Genomic DNA, 24,219 nt, shown 5'->3' with positions numbered 1-24,219 from the left:
ATGAAATTAATTTACTAGATATTTAGTTACAGTTTATCTGCAGAAGGTTTTTAAAGCTTCCAATTATAAATTTATTCAAACTTCTTAAAAAATATATATAATATACAAATTCTTTAAACACGCATGCACAAATAAAAACAAAAATAGCGTTAAAAAATATATTATTCAATAAGACAATTAGTAACTAATTGTAAACGGTAAATAATCATAAGGATAAATAAAAAATTATACTCGAGGTTACGAAATACCTGGAATTCAAACACATCGCTATTTTCCTTTTCCTCGGCAGGTGTCGGACACTTGAAGAACTCCTCGAGAACTTTCCTTGTTTCTGAAAACTCGTAGAGGTAGTCAAAAGTGCTACCCCCTAGTGAATCCAGTCTACCCTCGATGCTCCTTTCGATGACAGGTTCCTCCTCCACTTCTACCGCTTCTTCCTCCTCTTCTTCATCCCTCTCCCGCTCAACGACTAAACCCATGGGCGAGTTTAAGTTACTCGTTACAATGCGTCCGGGTGGAGTCAACATCAGCGCCACTGGACTCACGGATACCGTCGTCGCGAAGTTGAGACTCGACGCGGTCGCTAGAGGCGAGGGACTCATTGGGCTCGTCACGTTCACCTCAGACAGCGAATCATTTAGATGATCGACCGCTCTCGGCTCTATCACAGCATTGCTCTCCACATTTATCTCGCCGCAGTTTTCGTCCTGTCGGTAAAGTGCTCATTTTTTATGAATATTTAAAGTTTTTCATATTAATTTCTTTTCCTTTAACTAGCTCTCGTTCCCTTTTGACGTACTGAATAATATCATCCTATTATATAAACGACTATTCATACTGTTAATTTCGAATGGCTAAAGAATTGTAGGCTTCAATTATAATTACCGTGTGTACTATATATAAATTTTGAATGTGCTATAGCATTAGGCTTATTAATGGAATTAAAATTGAAGTGTTGGAATTAAAACTTCGGCATCATTAACGGGAAATGATTAATTTCGTTCAACTTAATTTAGGTGATATTCCTTTGTTAAAAGATACAATCCCTCTATGTGATTAAGTCCTTAATGAATTGAAAAATCAATGCAATAGATTATAAATGGAACAATTATAAATAAATAACAATTATTAATGCAAAGTAAACGATTGTTCATGGCTATATCTTAGACTATTTGTCAATCATATACAAAGAAGTGAGCAATCGCTTAGCATTATAGAAGTAAGTAAAATAATGCACATCTCTCAGCAGCGCATTGATTTTCTCAGCTTCCGACACGACTAGTCACGCGAGTAACGCAAATGGAACCGAAATTCTCACACACATGCACGCGAATCTCTCTCTCTTTCTCTCCTTGTTTGCCCGCGTGTATAAATGGCCTTTTCCCTCTCTCGTAGTCCTTGGAGAGAAAAAAGGTAGCGCTTGCCTCTTTTTGATTGGGCGTAACTGGGAGTACGCGTTGGGGGAAGCCCGGGCGGGCTGGCACGTAGATTGACGAGGGCGAGGAGAGGAGCGTCGGCAGCCGGACGTTGTCTCGCATCCCGTAACGCTTCGGGCTGCCCGAGTATTGTGCGATTGGCAGCTCGCCGATTATCCGCGGCGTAGGCTTGTGGTTGAGATCCGGTGACGGGAAACTCGTCTCGCAGTCGCTCACCGATGTTATTACCTAAATATCACGTAGAAAATTCTCGTTAATTTTTACTATCGTTCGCTAGCATGGCTTTACTGTTTGTATTTAATGGAAAATTTCTAGTTCTGACGGTTATGACGTTTGTGCGTTGTCACAAGAACATTTAAAGAATATTGTCTTACAATGACTGTTAAATAATTAAAAAAAGAAATCAATTAATTGTATTTCGTTTCATTAACAATTATAGTTTTTCGGTTAAGATTATTAAAACATAAACAAATTAAAAATTAAAACTATTCGATTAATTACTGCATTGCTTGTTTAAAACATATTGGTAGTTAATATTTATAGAAGAATATCAGCGATACTTATTTAAATTATTAATAGATATATGTCTTGAAGTTTTTGTGTAAAATAGAAGATATATATAACTTTTGCAATCAATATCTGATTTTTAATTACATTAAAATTAAAATCATTTCAGTTTATCATACAATTTAGTAATAGGATAAATCAGGATTTCACCTGTTATCAGCTGTAGAAATTGCTCATATTCACAGAAGCAAAAAATAATATCTTAATGAGTTATGGTATATCTATTTATTGTTTGAATTATGATTATTGAATAGAATGTCAATTTCAGAAATATACTCGATAGTTTATATAACAAGCATACTTCTGAAAAAATGGATAATTTATATAATTACTATCTGTAATATAATCATTACTATCTGTAAAATTAATATATATAACGAGATTAACGACTTTGAACTATTCAAATTATTTTCAAAGCATATCACGTTGATGATGTGATCTTTTAAAATTTATTATTACAGACATTATTGGTTAAATAGCTCATACAATTTTGCAAATTATCATTAGGTCTACGGCTAATTTAGCTTTAGTAATTAAATCATTTCTACTTTCAAAGTAAGCCGGAAAATAGAATTAATATCGCAGTAACGAAATTAGTAACGGATATATGGTAAATATGATAGAAAACCACAGTTTATTAAAATAGCATTTTGAACATTTATTTCATGAATAAGATATAAATAAAATTAAACATTTTTTTAAATACCAAATAAAAGTTATACAATAATAATAAATGTTTATGAAAAAAGAATAAGAAATTTATAGTAAAAATAATGTGTTTTTATATTCGCATATGTATAAGATGAAAAGATCTTTGACTTTAATGCACGATAAAAAGCTAATTTTGCGTTTAATATTGTGATAAGAATTTTGCTACAGTATGTGCAGTATGTATAATATACTGAGCAATAAATTTGATCGAAATTATCTTAAAATACCTGTTCAACAATTAAACTGTGGTAGTCACTTAATCAATAACTTATCGTACTCTAAAAATTGTAATCTTCCGGCTTTTCATTTTTAAACGCAATCCAAAACAACGAATAACTGTAATAATTCTTTGCCAAGTAAATTTTGTCAAATTCACCTTGAAAAAATCGGAAGTGGTGCGATGGTATGTCCTCGTTGGACTAGGACTACTGCAGAGGCTTGAGCTAAGTGGCTCTGGAGGAGTTCTGCCTTGGTTCTGGTGCTGTTGCTGGTGATGATGTTGCTGAAGAATGAGTTGCTCGTCGATGGTGTGTGTCGTTGGTGTATTTGTAGAATTAAACTCGAGCCTCAAATTCTGCCAGTTGTCGTCGATATCGTCGAAGACGACGACTTCGCCATCTCTGACGATTGCCATGTTGTTGGGGTGTGTCGTGTTGTAGTTGGACGATTGATAGCCCTGGGAAACGGCCGATTAGTCTACGAATTTTAATGATTGCCTATGCGCATCCCTAAACATATTAACTTTATCTCCCTACAGACGTTAATTATATTATTTAAAGGATGACAGGTTGATAATTGCCAATTATATCATAGGCCACGTAAAGTGTTTGTACTTAATGTTTTGTAAAATCAATAAGAAAACTTCCATGTAAAGAAATTGAAAAATTTTATGTTTTTTTTGCTCTTATTTTAGAGGAAAGTATTTAATCTCACTGATCAAATTTAATTACAAATTAAATTCAGTTAATTTGTTTCATGGGATTATATTCTTCTAAATTATTCTAAATAAATTTTAATTTTTAAAACATTTGGCAGACATAACACGCGCGCGCGCGCAAACACACACACACACACACACGCACACATACACATATTTATAAATATATATAAACATAAGTGAATTAAACTATGTATCATAATTTATCAGTTTTTAATTAATATTTAATATTTGTATACATTTAATTAATATGAATTATTATAATGAAGGATAATAAATAATTAATATACAAAATTATTTATTCATGAGACACAAATAGTCTTCTTAGTTGTTGTGATAATTTTATTTTTTAATTAAGGATGACTCAGTATCTTATAATAAACCATTCGTAATTTAATGAAAAGATTAATAAATTAAGAATATTAATATACAGTTTATGATTCTTAGTTATGTAATTATGTAGTTTAGTTGTGCAGTTTATGAATGACCTATTTTTAAATAAAATAATAGATTTGTAAAAGTATATAAGAATTCTACAGTTATAGTTAAAAAAAATTCTTTATTTTAAAATATATTGTATCATAAATATTGAATCAAATAAAAATTACTATATAGAATATGAAATATGTAATTATTATTAATTAGTATGATTATATTAATGAGCTCAATTTTGATTTTCATAATTAAAAATATAATATTGCAAATATTGAAAAATAAGTAATACAGTTATAATTATTTCTGATTACTCATAAATAAAAATTTTCTTACCAGAGGATCTATGCAGTTTTTTGGCAAACCATATTCAATGTCCATGATACTTTTGGACCCAGCTACATCGTGGTCTACATTGTTGCTATTTAATATCATGTCATAATTGGTGAAATGGCTACCATGATTGGTCTTTGGCGAATCGTAGTCCAGAATGGACTTACTAGTATTTCTGCGTACAGAATGAACTTCGCTTGAAAATACTGTTTCTGTTATCTCACGGTGCATTCGCTGTTTCCTTGTCTCTCCACATCTGTTATTAATTTTTTTTATTACTTTATGTTCTACTAATCTAATGAAGAATTCCCATTCTAATCAACTATTTTTTCTGAGTTTACTAAAAACTATAACTTACCGACTTCTTAATTCCCAAATACTTTGTCTATTAGGAGACTTATTATTTTTTTTCAGGGACAACTTATTGTCCGATTTATTACCATCATTAATCACTGAATTAGAAGCTGTAAGAAACCGTGGTTTACGTGCAGCTACTTTGCCACGACTTTGTGAGAAAACTTCTCTACCACCAGCTATTTCAATTATTCTATAACAAAAATAAAACCAAGATTAATAAAATTACTATAAACTTTTATAATATAAGTATTAATAATAAACAGAATATATAAAAAAATAAACTTTTTATAAATATATATTTAGGAGTACTCCATGATAAATAAATATTTAATTAATATTGTAATTTATCTTAATATTTTTTCTGTAGAAAATAAAACGAAAAAGCTTTCAAATATTTAATAAGATTATTAGTTATAAAATCTCCATTTAATGTAATTAAAATAAAAAGTAAAAAAAAATAGCTGGCAATCATCTACATCATTGATAGTCATCATTTATCTATTTCACTATCCAACTGTTTCTTTTTCTTCTCACTCATTATACTAAATACCTTACTGAATTATTAACCTAAAATTTGACTCCAAATTTCTCAAATAAATAAATAAACATCTTTAGAATAAAATAATATTATTTAATGTAAAAAACATTAAAATAATCTTTAAGTGAGCTAACCTGATAAGAAAACATATGGATTTGTATGCATATATACTAAGTCACGGTATGTTTATAAAAATATAAAATTTCTTTTTAAATAGGTTGATATTTCTAGAATTCGATAAAAGTTACTTGTACAGTAATAAAAAGTAATGCTTATTCAATTTCTTTTGAGATAGTCAATATACCAAAAATTTGTATACAGATTTAACAACAAAAATTTGAGATGCATTTTATATACAATGACATACAAGATTAGCAACTGTGCCACTTGGCGGAGCCACTCATTATTTTATTTTTATATATTAAAAGCACTTGTTCCAGGAAAAGTAGTTAAAATTTGTTTAACTTTAAAATCGTATTTTACTATTTATGATAAAATACAGTAATAATTTCAGGCAAAACCTGTGAAAGAAAACAAATTTATTGGTCGTAAGGAGTCTTAACCTTTAACTCTAAACAGTATTAACTACAATAATATTGCAATAAAAAATATACATCTTAAAGTTAAAATTCGACATAAAATACGATAGCCTTTATTTATTTAATAAATTTATAACTATAATATGTATGAAAAATTCAGTATAAGTACACAGTTCAATATAATTATTACTAATAAAATAATTTCATACTTGCTGCTTTTTTGAAATCTAAATTATATTATTTATAATAATGAATTGTTTTAATACTAATGTATTCATTATTATACTTCTACATTATTGTATTCCACGTTTATAATTATTAATCAATGTATTTAAATTAATTACGATTTTCATTAAATGTTGCTTTAAAATTAAATACAATGTTTAAATCGAAAAACAAGTAGGAAAAAGCATATATATTTTAATAATTAATTTTTTTAAATTAATATAAAAATTAAATTAATTATAACCTTTATATCAAAGTTTGATTATTAATTACATGATCAATGTAGTTTTAATTAAGATAGAACAAAGGTTCTTTGTGTTAATATAACATAACAGTTTAATTTGTAAGTATTATTTTTAACATTTTATCAATACTTTTAAACATTTTAGTAATTCTTTTATTCGCAAAAAATATTTTTCAATAATATAAATTTATTTACTATTTGGTGATATCAATTTTTTTTAATTTTTATTCGTTAAAAATTAACAGACATATTTACAATATTTTTAATATAGATCGAATTAGTATAATAAATGTATAAACCTTACTAATAAATTAAATACATTTCCTTGTATAATGGAATTCTAATAGATTCAGATGTTTTCGTATTTATTTTGAAGAAAGAATCTATTTATGTATAATTTTTGTAGAATACATAAATGAATGTTCATATGATTTCAGAAATAATAATTTTATTCTTTTAAACATAAATTTTATATTATTTAATATAAACTATAATGAAATTTTTATATTATTAATTATTACAGTATTACAAGAACATAAAGAAGATAATAAAACTAATAAATTAAGAATTCTATTAAACAACTTTTGTATATAAGTTAAATTATACTATTATTGAAAAATTATTTGTAAAATTTTTTATTACTAATTGATTTTGTAATCTTATTTAAGACATTCTATAAATATTTATTCAAAATATCTATTTATCTGTTTTTAATAAAATTAACTATTTTTAATATTTTTCATATCTATTTTAATTATTTATTTTAATAATTATAAAAATTTTTTAATTACAAATAATAGTAATGATTAAAAAAAATTTATTTATGTGATTAATGAAAAATCTTAAAAATAATTTTTAATGATAATTTAATTTCAATATGAATAAAGATTAAGGATAATATAAAAATTTAACTATCTCATGAATTACTTAATAATATTTAGAAGTCTTTCATTACTATTAATGACAAAAAATGTTATATTTGATTTAAATATAAAAGCAGTTTCATAGAATTTCAAAAATTCCGATCACATAAAAAGAAATAAAAAGACAATAATGGATAAATAATGGATTTTGAACCATCAAACTTTCAAATATTGTAGAAAATTTTATGAATGTACTTGTAAAATCTGTTTCAAGAAAAATCACTACTTTAAGATTTGACCCCAAATAACTTGCATTTTTTTATTTTAAAAAACTCCGCATTATTTATATGTAATGAATGTTTTAATAAAAAATAAAATGTTATTTGCTTATTTAGATATTTTATTTAAATGCATAAGTGTACTTATAAGAATAAAGAGATTACATTTTTAAACAATAGTAGTAATCAAATTTTTTTACAGTACATTTTTCTTTTATATTAATCAAAATTTTATTTTACTTCTTATTACTTATAAAATATATAAATGGATATTATTGCACATTAAATATTTTATACGCTTATTTAACATTCTAATTTAACATTCCCGTTGAATAGGAATTCTAAATAAATAGTTTTTAAAGATTAGTTTTGTAATTAATATATTTAAAGTAGTTGTAATAATGGTGTATCTCTTCACAATACATAAAATCTTTTAAAATATATTTTCATGCAACTTCTGAAAATATATTTGCGAATTTTTCAATATTTTATTTAATATTATATTCAATATATGTTCTTCGTTTGTAATTAAAAGAAATGGAGAAGTGGTTTGCAATTTATTATTAAAAACCTAAAATGACTAAAATTCAACTTAAATCTATAATATATATGTTTCAATTTTTCTTCACGAGTTTATGTAGTTTAAGTCCTTGGCTTATGGTCCAGAAATAATAGTACAACGGAAAACTGACTGAAATGTAAAATCAATTAAATGTAACTACAAAGCAATTTAATATATTTAAACTAATTTAAAAAGTTATATTTTTTTAAAAATATTCTATCAAATTTTATATGTTAGAATATGTACATGAATATATTTCTGATAAGATTCTAAATATTAAAAACATGGAAGTTTATATTATGTATCTGTATTTCCAATAATAATGTTGATGGTATGTATTACTTATGAAGAAGCTTAGATAGTTTCAAAAGTTCATGTTATTTTTCATACAATGTAATCTGAAGTAACATTTAGGATCGCTTCATAGTTTGCGGACTTTTTTATAAATATTTTTTCATTTAAAAATATAAAAACTTGAACAAAATATTAAATTTTCTAAAGTATGTTCATGTACAAAAATCCATTTTGCAACTTTAATTTATGCAATAATTTTTAAACTCTCTTATATATTAGTATATCTCTTATATATTAGGATATATTATATATTATCTTATACAATTACTGTTTTAATATTTTGATTTTTCATCATATATTTATTGTTTCCCTCTTATTATTTTTATTTCTTTTATTTTTACGTGTTCTCTACTAGTTTACCTTAGTACTTTCTAATTGAATAAAATTAAAAATCTAAAAAAATTTCTCAAATATTATTTTATATGTAAATATAATAAGTATCATGTTTTGACACGTAGAAAATCATAATTTATAGAATAAAAAATTAAATTATAAATGGGAAAATATACATTTTTGATATATTTAAGGATAAGTACAAAGATTTAAAAATACAAGTTTAAAAATATATAAGCTATGCAAATTACATTTTCCAATTTTAAACGTTAGGTTCCAGTTTTAGTTTTTATATATTTAAATCTACATTTCGCTTTTATAATTGCAAATTATTTTCTTTCAATGTTGATTGCAATTGAAATAATATTTATGATAAAGTAATGCTTTGAAAAAAATTAAATTCTGTAGAAGCGAAAAAAATTATATTATTGATATTTACGTAAAAATAAAAGCGTTTTTCAAAACATCAATTTCGCAATACTTATCATTATAGTATAATCTCCAATTTAACATAAAAAACGAAATATTTTTAATAAATGAGAATGCCAAGTTCGTTTCTTTCTTGAGTAATCAGTTAAAATAAGCTTTAGACGGAGGAAACACAGTATCGTAAAGCAATGAAGTAAAAGGACCAAGAGACAATTCATAAGAGAATATAAGGAGATGAGTATGTAAGAGTTCTCGAAAAACAAAAGGTCCTTTCTTACACTGGAATTGTGAAAAATAAAGAACGTGCGAAGTCTTTAAGTTCATAACTAATATGAATACATTGTTATCTCAGTTATTTCCCATCATCCTCTCCCCTGTTAACATGAGCACTTTCAATGAATTCCTTACAGCTCGTTTTCACACTCAAGTTATTTAGGTCGTTCGTGATTCTATTGACTATCGCTCTATCTCAGTATTTTTGTATAGCAGTTTATCGACATTTTGCAGTAGAAAAATAATACAAAACTGAAATTACCGTCTTTTTTATAAACTATATCGTTTAATTATATTGTTGAACTATATCTTTTATATTAATTTTTGCATTAATTTATATATGTGATTTAAAAACTTTGCATAAATTTTTGCTTACGTGCGTAAAGTTGCAGTACAGTTATTGTAGTAAAACTTGACTGTTGGTCGAAATAAATCACTAAGTAATCACGTTAAAAAAAGTAATCACTAAGAAGTTAAAAATTTCTACTTTTCACATAACTTATATTAAGTGGGTTTATATCACGTTAAAAAATGAGTAATTTTGTTTAATATTTCAGACAATAATATCTGATGTTATCGAGTAAAACGTTTACGGCATTTTTCAAATTATACAGCTTTTTATCAAAGAGGAAATTTACCACAATGTTGCTTATAAGAAACATCAATAGTATCTTGTATAATCAGTCACCAGTTTATTTTGCAAAAGAGATATATTAAATGAAAGATTATTGATTATTGATAGTATGTCAAACTATATATTACTAATCTTCCAATATTCAATTTAAAATATTATTTTCATGTGTCTACAAAGGCCATCATAACTTCAAAGTAATCAATAATTTGTAAATATTTTAATTTCAACATTTACATTTATTGTTAATTAATATATTAACATAGTAAACATCAACAAATATTTAAATTATATTTGAAATATTTTGTGAAATCGGAAAATGAAGAATTTTAAAGTAAACCAGGCCAATCATTTTTGTTATAATTATAATTTAAAAATTACAAAATTATCAAAAAATTATTTAAAATATCTTCAAATATTTTAAGCTTTGTGATAGCTTAGTAAAATATATATTTTTATGACCAATTGCATCAGCAGTTTAAAAACAATAACAAAATTGATCACTTGATTTTTCACTGAATATTTCACTCTATCTATTATATTTGTATTCTATTATATGAGAATACTTGTACTATCTAATTTAATTATAAGTGAAAAACGAAAAATGATCATGTTTTAGTTAAATTGAACTTAATCAAAAAGTACTTAAAACGTTTACATTTAACAAATATGTTAGAATAAGTTTCCCGTGTAAATTAAAAATATTTTTAACTTTCTAGATTAATTTATTAACCTGGTTATATTTCTGTATAATTTTCATAAATAAAAATATCTTTACTTATATTACAATTTAATTTCTTAAAAATTAAATTTAATCTTCATTAGTATTTAAAGAAAAAAATTCAAAGAAAATTAAAGATTCAAACGTCACGTTGAAGTAAACTGCTAAATATACCACAGCTGCACACGTTTAAAAACTGAAATTTTACAAGTAACAGATAGTTTTTCTTTTATTATTAAATAAATTATAGATTACATTAGTAATATTATTAATAAAAGAGTATTGTGATTATTTATTATATATTTAAATAATATTATTCTTAGACAAAATAACTGTTTATTTTTTATTCAAATTTCAGTAACTATTTTTTGTAATTTTTACAATTATTATCAATAATTAATAATTTTTACATGCCATGATTGATAAAAAAGCATTTCAAAATTTAAAAAGTAATAATCGAAACATGAAAGTCTGTAATTATTTAAAAATCATTATGGTATAAACTTAAATAAAATATTTTTTTATTGATCAACTATATATGTACACATATTTTTTGTCTATTAGAATTTTATCGATTTGTTAATGAAGAATATATTATTTTTATTTACCATTAATATTATTATGTGACTACTGTAACCTTAATCATTTGTATGTTATCTATTTGTATATCATCTAAAATCGATTAATGCTTCATATTTACAATGGGATTATTAGATACTCTCCTACATTTCATAACATTTTTTATGCATTTATGAATATTTAGTATTATATACTTTGATTATTATCAATGTAAAAAGAGTGTTTAATTAAAAAAATTATTATGTATGCGAAAGAAACAAGTAAAAAGAATTTAATTAATTTTAAGTATTTATTGGATTAATATTTATTGTTTCACGTTTAATGTAATTAAACGTTTTTAAAAATTAAAAAACTTTTTATTTCCATTTTGAAGTATATTTTAAACTTTTTTTTTAATGTTTGTACCAGTGTTTGTAAAAGTAGTTCATAATAAAATATTTATTCTTTTTTCAAAAGATTTGCATTTTATAAAATTTAAAATTTTAATTTGTCGATGTACCGGCAAATCGATATAAAGAAAGGAATTAGGAAAAAGAAAGATGTATGTATAGATATATAGATATATAGAGATAGATATATGGATATATATATATATATATATATATATATATATATATATATATATATCCATCTCGAGAGAGAGAGAGAGAGAGAGAGAGAGAGAGAGAGAGAGAGAGAGAGAGAGAGAGAGAGTGGATGAGTGAGTGAACCTATTCCAAAATTATTCAGTGTGTATGTGGATAAAAAATTATATATCATAATAGCCAAATGTACAAGTGATTGTGGGCATATTTACTCTTTTACTGTTTGTAGTCTTTTAGTGGTAATTTTATTTTTTAAGTCATTAATATAATGGTGTATTTTATTATTAATTACCTTAAATATTATTTAAATCTGTTCAGATTGAACATTACAATATAAAATATAAGGCCAAGTCAATTGTATAAAATAATCGATATATGGTATTTTCAAAAAGTAATGTCTATATATATTTGTATAAAACTGGTAACTTATCTCTGTAATTATTATCGAATATTTTTTATAAAATGAAAAATTTTATTAAAGAATGCTTCATTGCAATAACCTGAAGGAAATGGCCAAGAAGTGTTGATTATAAATAAAGTTATCTTGCTCGATCCAATACTGTAATACTCTATGGACACTGGAGTCAAGTGCAATTGTGCCTTTGATATATCTCACAAGCCGAGATGAATGAATATTCAAGTTATTCTTTCGAATAGATTATCTTATTCAACGAGAATGATACTTATACAAGCCTTTAATATTTTTCTATGTATAGAGCATAATTTTTAAATACGAGCTAAATAGATTGCATGAAACTACTTCTTATTATAAAACAAGATTATGAAATACAATAATAAATTATTTATGCAAAACTAAATTCTAGGGAACCGTAAGATAGTTTCTAAGTGTTTGACGGTATTTTATATTTATTCGTTTTCATTGAATTAAATTCATATACCCATGAACCAGTAATTTCAGATATTCATTATTGAATGACAATGATGAGATTTTTGCCAGTACTTTAAAAATTCTTTTTAATTATGATTATCATACAAGCTTATAGACGACTATATTTATTATCATTATATTAATACGCACTTGTAATAATTTATGAACTCATTTGAAAGAAGAATAAAGGAAGAACAAACCTGGAATCGCGCAACTTGTAACTCCGATCACCTTTGGCCGAGGTGAGAATGTACACGGGGCTCTCCTCGGGGCCACTGTCGTCCTGTTGGGAGTGACCTTGCTGATCACTACCCGTTAAACTTCCATAGTGCTGGGCGTCTTCGCTGCGTCCAGACGCGGATGAGGAGCTCGAGGACGGTCCGTGTTTTATGGGACCATCAGTAGTTGAGGCCACATCCGCGAAACTTGTCTGCCTACGCGACGTTGAGTTCGGCTTTTTCCGGCCGTTAGCTCGCTTCCTGCATCTGCGGTTCATCATCAATGGGTTAGTTTTCCGGTCGCTAATAGATCGGAAATTATAATCTTATTGAAAGAAATGTGATTTACTTTTTTGAGGATTTATGTTCTTTCAAAGATTCGATGTTCCTATGCTTTTTCAATTATCAAAGAATACGGGCTTGTGGTGAATACTCGTTATTTTAAATATTTTATAAATCATGAAATAAATGTATTTCGAATAGACTATTAATGTAATGATTCATGGAATGTACATATTATCTTATTGCTATTGCTTATTTACTAACAATGTGATCTTTTAATATTTGCCATAATATCACATCATTGTGATTATTAATAGAATATAGGATTATGTAAATTCAGTATTTTATTTCAGTCATTCATTATGGTGATACATTGGTATCTTAGATGATATACTGTGTAATATTCATGTATGTATTTACTTGTTATATACTTAAAAATATATAATCATATTTATTTGATTGAACTGTATTTTGTAATAACTCTGGAATAGGTACAACTATCAATCGTTTTCAAAAAGCTTCGTATTAGCCTCGTCTTATTTAGTTTATTCAGAAACTTTCATTGAATACCTGATTTTTGAATGAATAAAATTTATACAAAAATTTTATCTTTACATTTACTACTTTAATTAATATTAAAATTTAATAAATTAAGTTTAAAAGTAATCAGAAGCATTATAAAGATAGCTTATGAAAATAGATTATGAAGAATTGATGAAAAACTAATTACATTAAAAATACAATAAAAGATTTTAAATATAATTCATTGAAAAAAAATTATTCTACTAATAACTCTCACAATTTAAACCGAAAATACAGCCAAATTTCATATAATAAAAAATATTTTTGGTAAAATCATTATAGTTAAAATTATAAGTATATACACATTTATTGGTATAATTTTAATTATTTATTGATAACGTCACACTAGCAAAAGGTGAATATTATTTTGAGAATTCTTTATTTTACAATGAAAAATGATTATTTTTTATTCTTATTGATTAGCAATCTTTTAAAAATAAATTTTTTAAAAAATGTTTTTCTAATTGAGTACTATTCAATTTTTTATACGATAAAAAATTAAATTAGATTTAACACTACATTGATATTGATACATTGATACATAATATCTATAAAAGTACGTAGAAAAATTAACGAAATAAATTTATTTAATTTAAAAATACTTACTTTTGAAGAAAAAAAGCAAAAATAAAGAAACTTTTGATCTAAAATTTAAAGTAAAATGTAAAATTTGTTTTTTTTAAAGAGAATACAATTTCAAATATTACATTAAAAATTAAGTTTAAATTATTTTAATAATCTAATCGTTTTATGTGAAAAAAAATATATAGAAAATTATGAGAGATTTATGATACATAAATGAGTCAATGAACTTTACATGATAATTTTTAAAAATTATGTATGAAATGTATTGTCAATATAGAAAATTTAATTTCTTAACAATTCAAAAATTTATTGAGAAGATTTACTATACCTGAAAATACTTCAATTAATAATAATGTTTTTAGGTGTATAGTTTTTTACTATTATAATGGAAAATTTATTTATCGTTATCGTTAATATTGAATTAATTCACTTTAAATATATTTAATTATTTTTAATGTTAATGTTGATAAGAATTTAAACTGGTAGTGTTTCAATACTTCGCTACTATTATTATTAAAGCTGATTCAATTAATAAACATTTCAACGAGTAAATTCTTCCGGACAAAATAAAATTAATTGAATAAAGTAAAAAATATGTTTAAAAAATAATTGAAATGTAAGAATAGATAAAAATAATAAAACAATGAGAATTTCATAACTAAACAAACATAATATAACTTTTATAAAATTTAATTTTTTATAGCTTAAGAATTTTTTATTTAATAATTAAGTGTAATATTACTATGACCAAAATTTAACCATATTATACATTTTCATAAATTCACTTGTATTCATTATTTTCAGTTGTACATATTAATGTTTACAATATATCTATTATAAAGTATATTATTTTCATGTAATATCTTTACATCGACAGATGACGTATTTTTAATTAAATTTTGTAATGAATATTATTCTATTCACTTGTTTATCAAAAACAAAATAGTTGCTAATTGAGCTTTTAAAGTATTATAATCACAACTAATAATTTAACATTAATTATGAATATCATATGGAATAAAATATTTCATTGTTTCATATAATCAATATTAATTAATTAAAATAAATATATAAATGTATAATTATTATTTGTAAAATATAGAATATATGAAAAAGGTATATTAAAGTTCAATGAGATTTTAATTTAATATATTTATGTCTTTTTTTGTATCATGACAATAATTATTTAATAAACCATTAATTCTCTATCACAAACGTTTCTTAAACGCCTGTTTAATTTTCCATTCAATATGAAATTTAATTAAACTTGCAATGATTAGTGTTCTAATAAAGTATAAAAAATATTAAAAAATATTATAAATATTGTAATGCTTATTAATATATTCTTAAGAAACCGAACTAAGGGAATTGTATACAAGAATGAATAAAAGAATTATATAATATTAAAGTAGCACATTTTTAATTTATTTTGCAAACTTTGCTTCATATTAATATAAGTTCTAATATTGGATAGGCTTAAAATTGTAACAATATTAATATTTATAAATAATAAATGAAATAAAATTCATTTTCATACTTCAAAAATATTTACTTTTCTTGAAAAGCACATGTTATTGTATATCAATTACATTATAACGTAATTGTATACAACAAATTAAAAACTTAAGTTAATATATGCTTTTTGAATCATAAAAATACTAAACAGTTATTACTATTGATACAGAAAATTTTAAATTGAATATTTTAAGTTTGAATTAATAGATTATCATTTTCACTGGCCTGCATTCTTATGCAAATCAAGAGTATTAAAATTGAATAGTACTTTATCATATTAAACAATATAATACATACATTCAAAGTTTTCCGAGTAAACCACTTGCATATAATTGAGTAAATATCTAAACTTTAGATATGCTTACTATTATGACCTTTTTTTTATATAATACTACAGAATAATTTATGAAAATTAATTCACGAATCTTTTCTTTCTTATTTTTTACATAACTGCAACTTACAACTACACGATGATTTTGTATATGCCAAACATAAATAGTCAATGAAAAAGGAAATTGGTTGCGTTGCTGGATGACATTATTATATTCATGTTAAAATTAAAATTAAATTAATTGAAAAACCTGATTCATGCGTGAGAATTCAATTTGAAGATTTCAGTGAGATTTCAGAAAATTGAAGCAAATTTAACTTGTAACATTAGTCACCACAAGTGTACATACCACATATGTACACTTTTTTAATTCATCCTCAGTTTAAATTATCAAAATTAGAGTAATTGGAAAGAATTTCTTTACTTAGAAACATAAGTTTTAAAAAAAATGTAACTCAATTAAAATATTGTTTTTTTAGATACTAATACAAATAATTAGTATAAACTTTTTTCAGTTTTCAATTTGAAATTAATACGTGCACAATATTTCCATGCATAACCTTTTGTATATTTTACTTTCAATTTTTTGATATCCAACTTTAATTCAAATAAATAACATTCAAAATTTTTTAAAAATTAAATAAAATAAACTTTAAATTTTCGTATATTTTATTAATTGAACATATAAAAACTTTTAAAAAATGATATTTTCTATTTAGCTTACATCAGTAATTAATGTATACCTCATTTCTCAGTTTTTTGAATAAAGTTATAGTAGAATTGAAAATGATAATTTTCGTACGCGGATGCTTCTTACACATAAGTTTATATTATAAAATAAAATCAGTACAATTTTAGATATTATAAAGTATTATATTTAATTTAAGAAATTTAAATATATTTAACAATAACCACATCAGACATTCAACATTCAAAACGTATATTCGATTTAATGTATTAACAGTTGAATCATTCCAGCATGTAAAATAAAGCTTTACAATGTACCAGATAGTCAGATTTGCAATTCTGTGACGTTTAAACTAAATATTCCGAATGGTGTTTTGTACAAAGCTTGGAATTAACATCGTGGATAATCTTTGTTCTTTGTAGATAGAAAACAAATCTGATCTAAGCCGATTGAATATCAGAAGAAGCGTGATTGAGGTATTAATAATTTTGTACCCGTATAATAATATAATTGAAGTAATCATAATATAAGAATGATAACAGAAACTAATATTACGTGATTTAAAGTAAAAATTAACAGAAAAACTCTAAAGTATTTACAATTATGTTACCAAACGAATTATTAAAAATTAATTTTGTTAACTAGTGAATATATCATGTTTTGGCATTACTTTATTACTATTATAAACGACGAAGATTTTTTTTTACTTAAAATATAACACCAAATAGATTAATTATATCGTCATGATTCGTCAATCCTACAAATTCTAGATCTATATCAAATACAAAATCAAATATTTTATCCTATGATAGTGGCGTAAGGAGGGGGTATATCAGGGCGTGGCGGGATAAAACTGATGTGAATGATGTAAAAAGAAATAGAAGAATGACCAATACTTTACTACATGCTTGGAGTGAATCTTTAATAACTTTGGAGATTTCACCAAGTATGAACAACTTGGATTTTATATTGAATTTTTTCCATTCATAATTCATAAATTTATAAATTTTGTTAGATATAAGAGAATTTGATCTCACATTATAAAATAGATATTAATGCGTATTTTTCACTTCAAGAATTCAATTAATTAATACTTTTAATCTATAAACCAAAAGTCCGAATATTAGACATATTCATATTAATAATTTAATTAATAATTTAAAATATCTTAATATAAATCACATTAATATTGATTTTAGTACAATAAATCTCAAATAATTTTTCTTTATAATAGATGAACGAATGATTAAATAATATAAAAGTATAATCAATTTAAATATTAAATACACAAAACCAAAATAATATAAAATTAATTTAATATTTATATAAAAAGTATATTAATATTATTTATTCAGATAAATATACGATTTCATAATTTAATACAATCACTATTATAAATTAAATGATTTTTAAGAAGAAAAAAATCCCTAATCACATAGTTTCAAGGACACTTTGTTTCAATTTTGCAATTATTTACTAGTATAAAATTTAATTTATAAATTCTGTTCAATTAGTATGATAAATAATTTTCAATAAGAAACATGTTAAATTGCATAAATTATATTAAATTGCATTAATTTAATTAAGATTGCAAAATTTTTTGTAATTTACATGAATGAAACACAAGTTGATCATAAATGGAATAATCGATTATTGTATAACACGTATTAATTCGATAACGGTACGTTTATACTGATCTAAATTTGAATATTAATAATACTATATAAACGTAGTTTAATATGAAAATAACACACAAGTACACCATATGTTATTCAGTAACTATAATAATGTATAAATTGAATACGTGTTACGCAATTAAAATTAGGTGAATACTATTCGAAAAACCTCAAACTATGCAATGCAATTTAATCTTCTAGTAAGCTGTCGCTAATTTATAGTTATTTCAAATATGAAAATCATCGACTGGATTTAAAAAAATTACTGGACGACGAGATATCCACAATATATTGATATCTAATGGATTATTAATCTTAGAAAATAATATATTAATAGTATATTAGAAAAAAATAAAATTTTTTAAAAGAAAAGCATTAATTTAAATAAAAAGATCTTACTAGTTTCAGTTAATCTTTAGTTTTTAAAAAATTAAGTAGTTTCTTTAATTAAAGTTCTTACAACTTTAAGTTTCGATTCACTTCGATTTCTGAAAGAACAATAATTGTTTATATATTCTTAAATTATGAAAAATATGTTATTAAGTATGTATTAAAATATGTTAATTATGTTATTAATATTAAGCAAATGAACTTAAAATATACATTTTAATAAACTTCAATGTTCATTACAAATTCTAATATATAGGAGTTCTAATATATATAAAGTTTGTTCTTAGTAGAACATTAATTTAAAATAATTCATATTAATTCAGTTAAACAAGCAACAAATGATTTTTACGAAAGTTTTAATTAATTTTTTAGTTAATGTATCAATTGATAATGCAATATTATTCTATAAAAAGATATTTTTATTCTGAATGTGATGTATCAAATGCTTTAGATAGAAACAGATAAAACAAATTAAAATGTGAGAAGTAAGTTTGTAAATTTTATTCAAGTAATATAAATAAAATTGATTTTATTTATATAATAGGATATTTTAAATTACAATTATTAAATTTAAATAATGTTAATTTTTATATTTTTTACATTATTTTTTATCTTAAATAAGTAATATAGTAGGTTTTCAAATGTTATCAGTACACTATGTTAATTCGTTACTGAAATATCAAATTTTGCATTTTTTAAACTATTATTTGTCGCGGGTCTTTTATTGATGTTCCAGCGTATGTGATGGAAAGGGGTATAAATATATGAATTTTATATGATATATAAAATTTGTCGATTATTTTTTCATATTTGTTTTATATTATATTAAATATAAACATGTGCTTTAATGTTTGTATGTAGTTATAAGCACACATGAGTTTGACAAAATAAAAATCACAAATCACTGTATTCGTTTATTTAGTTAAAATATGTATGAATATAAGATAAAAAATTCTGGTTTTTTTTTGTTAAATATTGGATATCTTACGATGTTTCCAATAAAGAGTTTTTGTTTTAAAAATTTGAATATGAAATTTTGTTACGTTTTATTAACATGACTTGGATAACGCGTTATACTTCTTTTAGTGTCAGTGAAATTAATTAATTTAAAATATGAATAATATAATTAATTTATCATTCATATTTATATTTATTTTTAATAATTTATATTTAATTCAATATTAATATTTAATTCTTAAATATGAATTTAAAAAAATGTTTAATAGGTATCATTACAATACGTGGTATATCCATTACAATGTATTCAGATTCATTTTAATCCTTTATTTGCAGCTTTTGTATTTTGTTATCAATTATTGTCACTCGCTTATACATGCATGACACTTGAGCCTCTATTCCCTTCGCTTATCACATTAGCAATACAAGGATTCCTTGCTTTCTAGTAAACGATTGTTTTCTATTCCGTGTGAATGTATAACTCGATTGTGTGCTTCTAAAGAAAATTATAATATGTCGTAATATCTTTTAAATATACTTAGAATAAAATAAGTTTTAAGATTTATCGATGGGTACAATTATATAGAAATACTTAACAAGTATGCTGACCTGTCCGAGGTGTCGCGCTCAAGGTCAATCATAGCGGCAGTTAAATTGCGCTCGTGGCTTTGATGCTGTTGTTGTTGCTTCTGATACTGTTGCTCTTGTTGATGATTGCTGGTTAATTCAGGAATCAGTCCCGAACTCAATTTAGGCCGACATTTCGGAAAGAGACGGTTCAGGTCCGCGTTCTCCAAAATCAGACTTGTCATCGCCACACGTTCACGGTGATCACCGAGAACTCGGGCTGTCCCACGACCGGCAGCCACCCGCTCCTCATCATTTCGACGCGATACCTACCACAATAATCATAGTTATGCCATCAGTACAGGCAGGGTTTTATTGAGTCAGCATTCGCTCAGTCTTATACTTTTTTTGTTATCAATGTCGTTATCTATACAATTTTAAATATAGTTGTTATTCAATAGCAGACTTTTAAGGATGTATTTCATAATTAATTAAAACGAAAGCTATAAATAGTTCTATACAAATTTCACAACATTCCACACATGTAGATATTAAATAGATTTGAAATAACTTGTTACGTTTAACAAATTACAGATAACAAGAGAAATTCACATGCGTACTGTAAATATTGATTAAATATTATATTTTTTATAGTAATGAATATATTAAATTTGATTCTATAATATCAGCGATCACGAATACTAAATATAAATAATAAATGTTATTTACTAAAACATTTTGCCAACTTTTGTCTGAAAATAGGAGATTCTTTTGTTATTTATTTGAAATATTTATTTTGTTATTTATTTGAAATAAGGTTTTTTGAATTGTTAAATATTAAATTCAATTTATATTATATAAAAACTTTTATAAAAATTATAATTTACATTATAATATTTAATGTAATGAAATAATTTTAAAAAGTAAAAATTAAAAAACTATGAATGACATTTTATTCTTATAGGAAATAAACCTACAATACTTTTAAACTATCTTTAAGATACGTAAATGTAGATAGGAAATTGATTCATCATTGATGAATCGTTGAATCATTGAAATGATCTGATCATTTGTATCTCATGATCTTGTTAATTGTACTGATCATTGAAATGTCAAACGAATTCTTTACTATAGAATATCAATGTGATTATCTAAATTTCAGTTCACTCTTATTTATTTTGAGGTGGGACATTACGAGGTTTACAGTAGTAATATATAGGCAAGATTACCACTTTTTATAAGAAAAAATTATAAGTGTGCAATTACATTAAATCTTTGACAATATAATATTATTCTAATATTATAATAGTATTTACATTGGTATGAATATGGATAATTTAAAATTTATACTGTTAATAAATAAATAAATAAATATATATATATATATATATATATATATACAAAATCCTTCCATCGATAAATCAATATTATCATACTTTCCTATTTATTATATACGTATAACATTTACATTTAATACTTTTTTAATAGTAACAATATATGTAGGATAGAAAAATATCACTATTAAGCATTTAATATTCTCATTCCTCTCATATATTTTGGGCCATCATTTAAGTAATTGTATAACAATTCGTTAGATACTACAAAAGATAGTAAATTATGATTTTGTGCTATGTAAGATATACAGTAATAAATTTAGTATCAATTCAGAATTTAGTCAATACTAATTTTTTAATGGCAAGTTTTCTTTTGCAGCCTTAGCACACAATTTTATAGTTGAAGTTATACAGAAAACTATGGAAAACTATGGAAAGGTATGGAAAAGTAACAACGATTATTTATAAATTTTTACAAATGAAATATTAAAAATGTACTGTATAGATATTTCCGTTAATTGATAAAAAGGAAAATGATAAAAAAACATAAGATTTTAATTAAATACAATTAAATATTGCTTCGTAAATAGTAATTTAGTAAAAAAAAGTACACGAAACATGGTATTTATGATTTAAACAATAAAGCACTGTACAGGTTGTCGAAACTAGTGATTGGAGGACGAAATGAATGGTACACTATCTCTACCAACGACAAAGATAACGCTAAGTTGCATTAGGTGTAATGATGGGTAAAAGCAAAGATCGGAACAGGAGAAAACTCGTCAAGCAGTTATGTTAAATGATGAAGGTGATATCAGATTTCGGATGGAGTGATAGAAATAGGTGTTTAGATATATCGGGTGTTACGCAGTTCGAATGTGTTTGATGGACGGATTAAAGCTACCTCTGTTTCCGCTACTAATAGAGGCATGGAAGAGCTATCTGAATAGATCCGGAGATTTCAGAAAGGTTGATGAAGGGATCGACCGATCCAGAGACTCCGATGTGCGAGGCTAACGCTTTTATCAGCCAAATATATTTTCCTTATATATTACAGCTAAATCATAATCTCCAAGGATCTGTATAGAGAAATGTTTTGTAGAAAAGACTATTCATTGATGGACTATGCAGACTACTAATTTAATAATTTCTTTAAAAACTAATCTAATTCAAATAATTCAACTACTCTAATAACTAATTTAACTAATCTGTGAATACTCCCGACTTTAAATTTTAGAAATTTATTGAATGCATACTCGAGTTTAAATGACAAATTTGTCATTATTATATATAAAATTATATATAAAAAGATTTGGTAAATAAAACAATTTTATAAAGTATTATTTATCAAACTTTTTTGAAAATTATGCATCTTAAGTTTTTATTTTATTTACTCTGTATTTACTTTGATTTACTTTAAATTATTTTCATTCTTAAATTACAATATTTTAGCAGGTTAATAAGAACTTATCGATGCAACCTCAATAACAAATTATGAAATTCTTTATGGTTTTATCTTTACGATAAACTGTTTTTTAATCTGACCAAATAATCTAGAAAAGAGTTAGTATTATTTTTATTTAACTGAATGGGGTCCTAAAAACTAATTTTTTCGTACATGGATTGATTAAATTACTTCTGAACTATCGATTTATCAAAATATAAAGTGTATTTAGTTTGGAGACCTTTTAACAGTTTTAGCAGCGTATCAGAACATTTCCCATAATTGCATAAAATATTTGCTGTCAAACAGAATGAGTACCTGTTCTATATTATTACATCTACGACGATATAAAAGCACAACATGTTATGAGCGAAATGTAGATGACGAAAAGTCACAGTGTCTCTTACAATCTAATTGTTCTCTTTACTGATGATCGCTTTGAGCCATAGCTCTTGTTTACTATTAGTAGTGAACGAGCGCAATTTCAAGGGAGTGCGTTTCGTAAATGAATGATAATTGCTAAATTTTTACCAATTAGCCATCGCATTTGCCTTTAGGTAAAGGCTAGGCGACTTGCAATAATAAAACACGGATTGTATTCTTTAATATATAACTTTATCTTTAATATAAAAACAAGCAATTTCATTAAATATTTAAATGTTAAATTGTTTTATTTATTTATCCTTAAAATGAGAATTACATTTAACAGAAATAAAGATAATTATAATACTATATAAACATATGTGAACTTAAGAATTCATTTTAAAAAATAATAATTGAAACAAATGTATTTTTAATCAACTATAATATATATTTCAGTTAAAAATAGAGACAT

The 24,219-nt window shown here is 24.2% G+C and overlaps 1 protein-coding gene across 1 annotated transcript in view; it reads right to left on the bottom strand.

The window, feature by feature from the left end:
* The window catches only part of LOC105366119 (uncharacterized), a 41,061-nt gene extending 20,134 nt beyond the window's left edge, over positions 1-20,927 (bottom strand). Inside the window, exons 1-7 of the mRNA XM_011504449.1 lie at positions 20,649-20,927; positions 13,016-13,300; positions 4,775-4,963; positions 4,420-4,672; positions 3,091-3,390; positions 1,425-1,664; positions 249-707 (exon numbers count right to left, since the gene is read on the bottom strand). Coding sequence (XP_011502751.1) covers positions 249-707; positions 1,425-1,664; positions 3,091-3,390; positions 4,420-4,672; positions 4,775-4,963; positions 13,016-13,300; positions 20,649-20,851 — 1,929 coding nt within the window. The 5' untranslated portion in view covers positions 20,852-20,927. The remainder of the gene's footprint in view (positions 1-248; positions 708-1,424; positions 1,665-3,090; positions 3,391-4,419; positions 4,673-4,774; positions 4,964-13,015; positions 13,301-20,648) is intronic.
* Positions 20,928-24,219: the final 3,292 nt, after the last annotated feature.

This window comes from Ceratosolen solmsi, unplaced genomic scaffold, assembly GCF_000503995.2.
Source record: "Ceratosolen solmsi marchali unplaced genomic scaffold, CerSol_1.0 scaffold10, whole genome shotgun sequence".
NCBI lineage: Eukaryota > Metazoa > Arthropoda > Insecta > Hymenoptera > Agaonidae > Ceratosolen > Ceratosolen solmsi.
The sequence above is the reverse complement of the archived record's forward strand: the minus strand, read 5'-3'. Positions and strand labels throughout refer to the sequence as shown.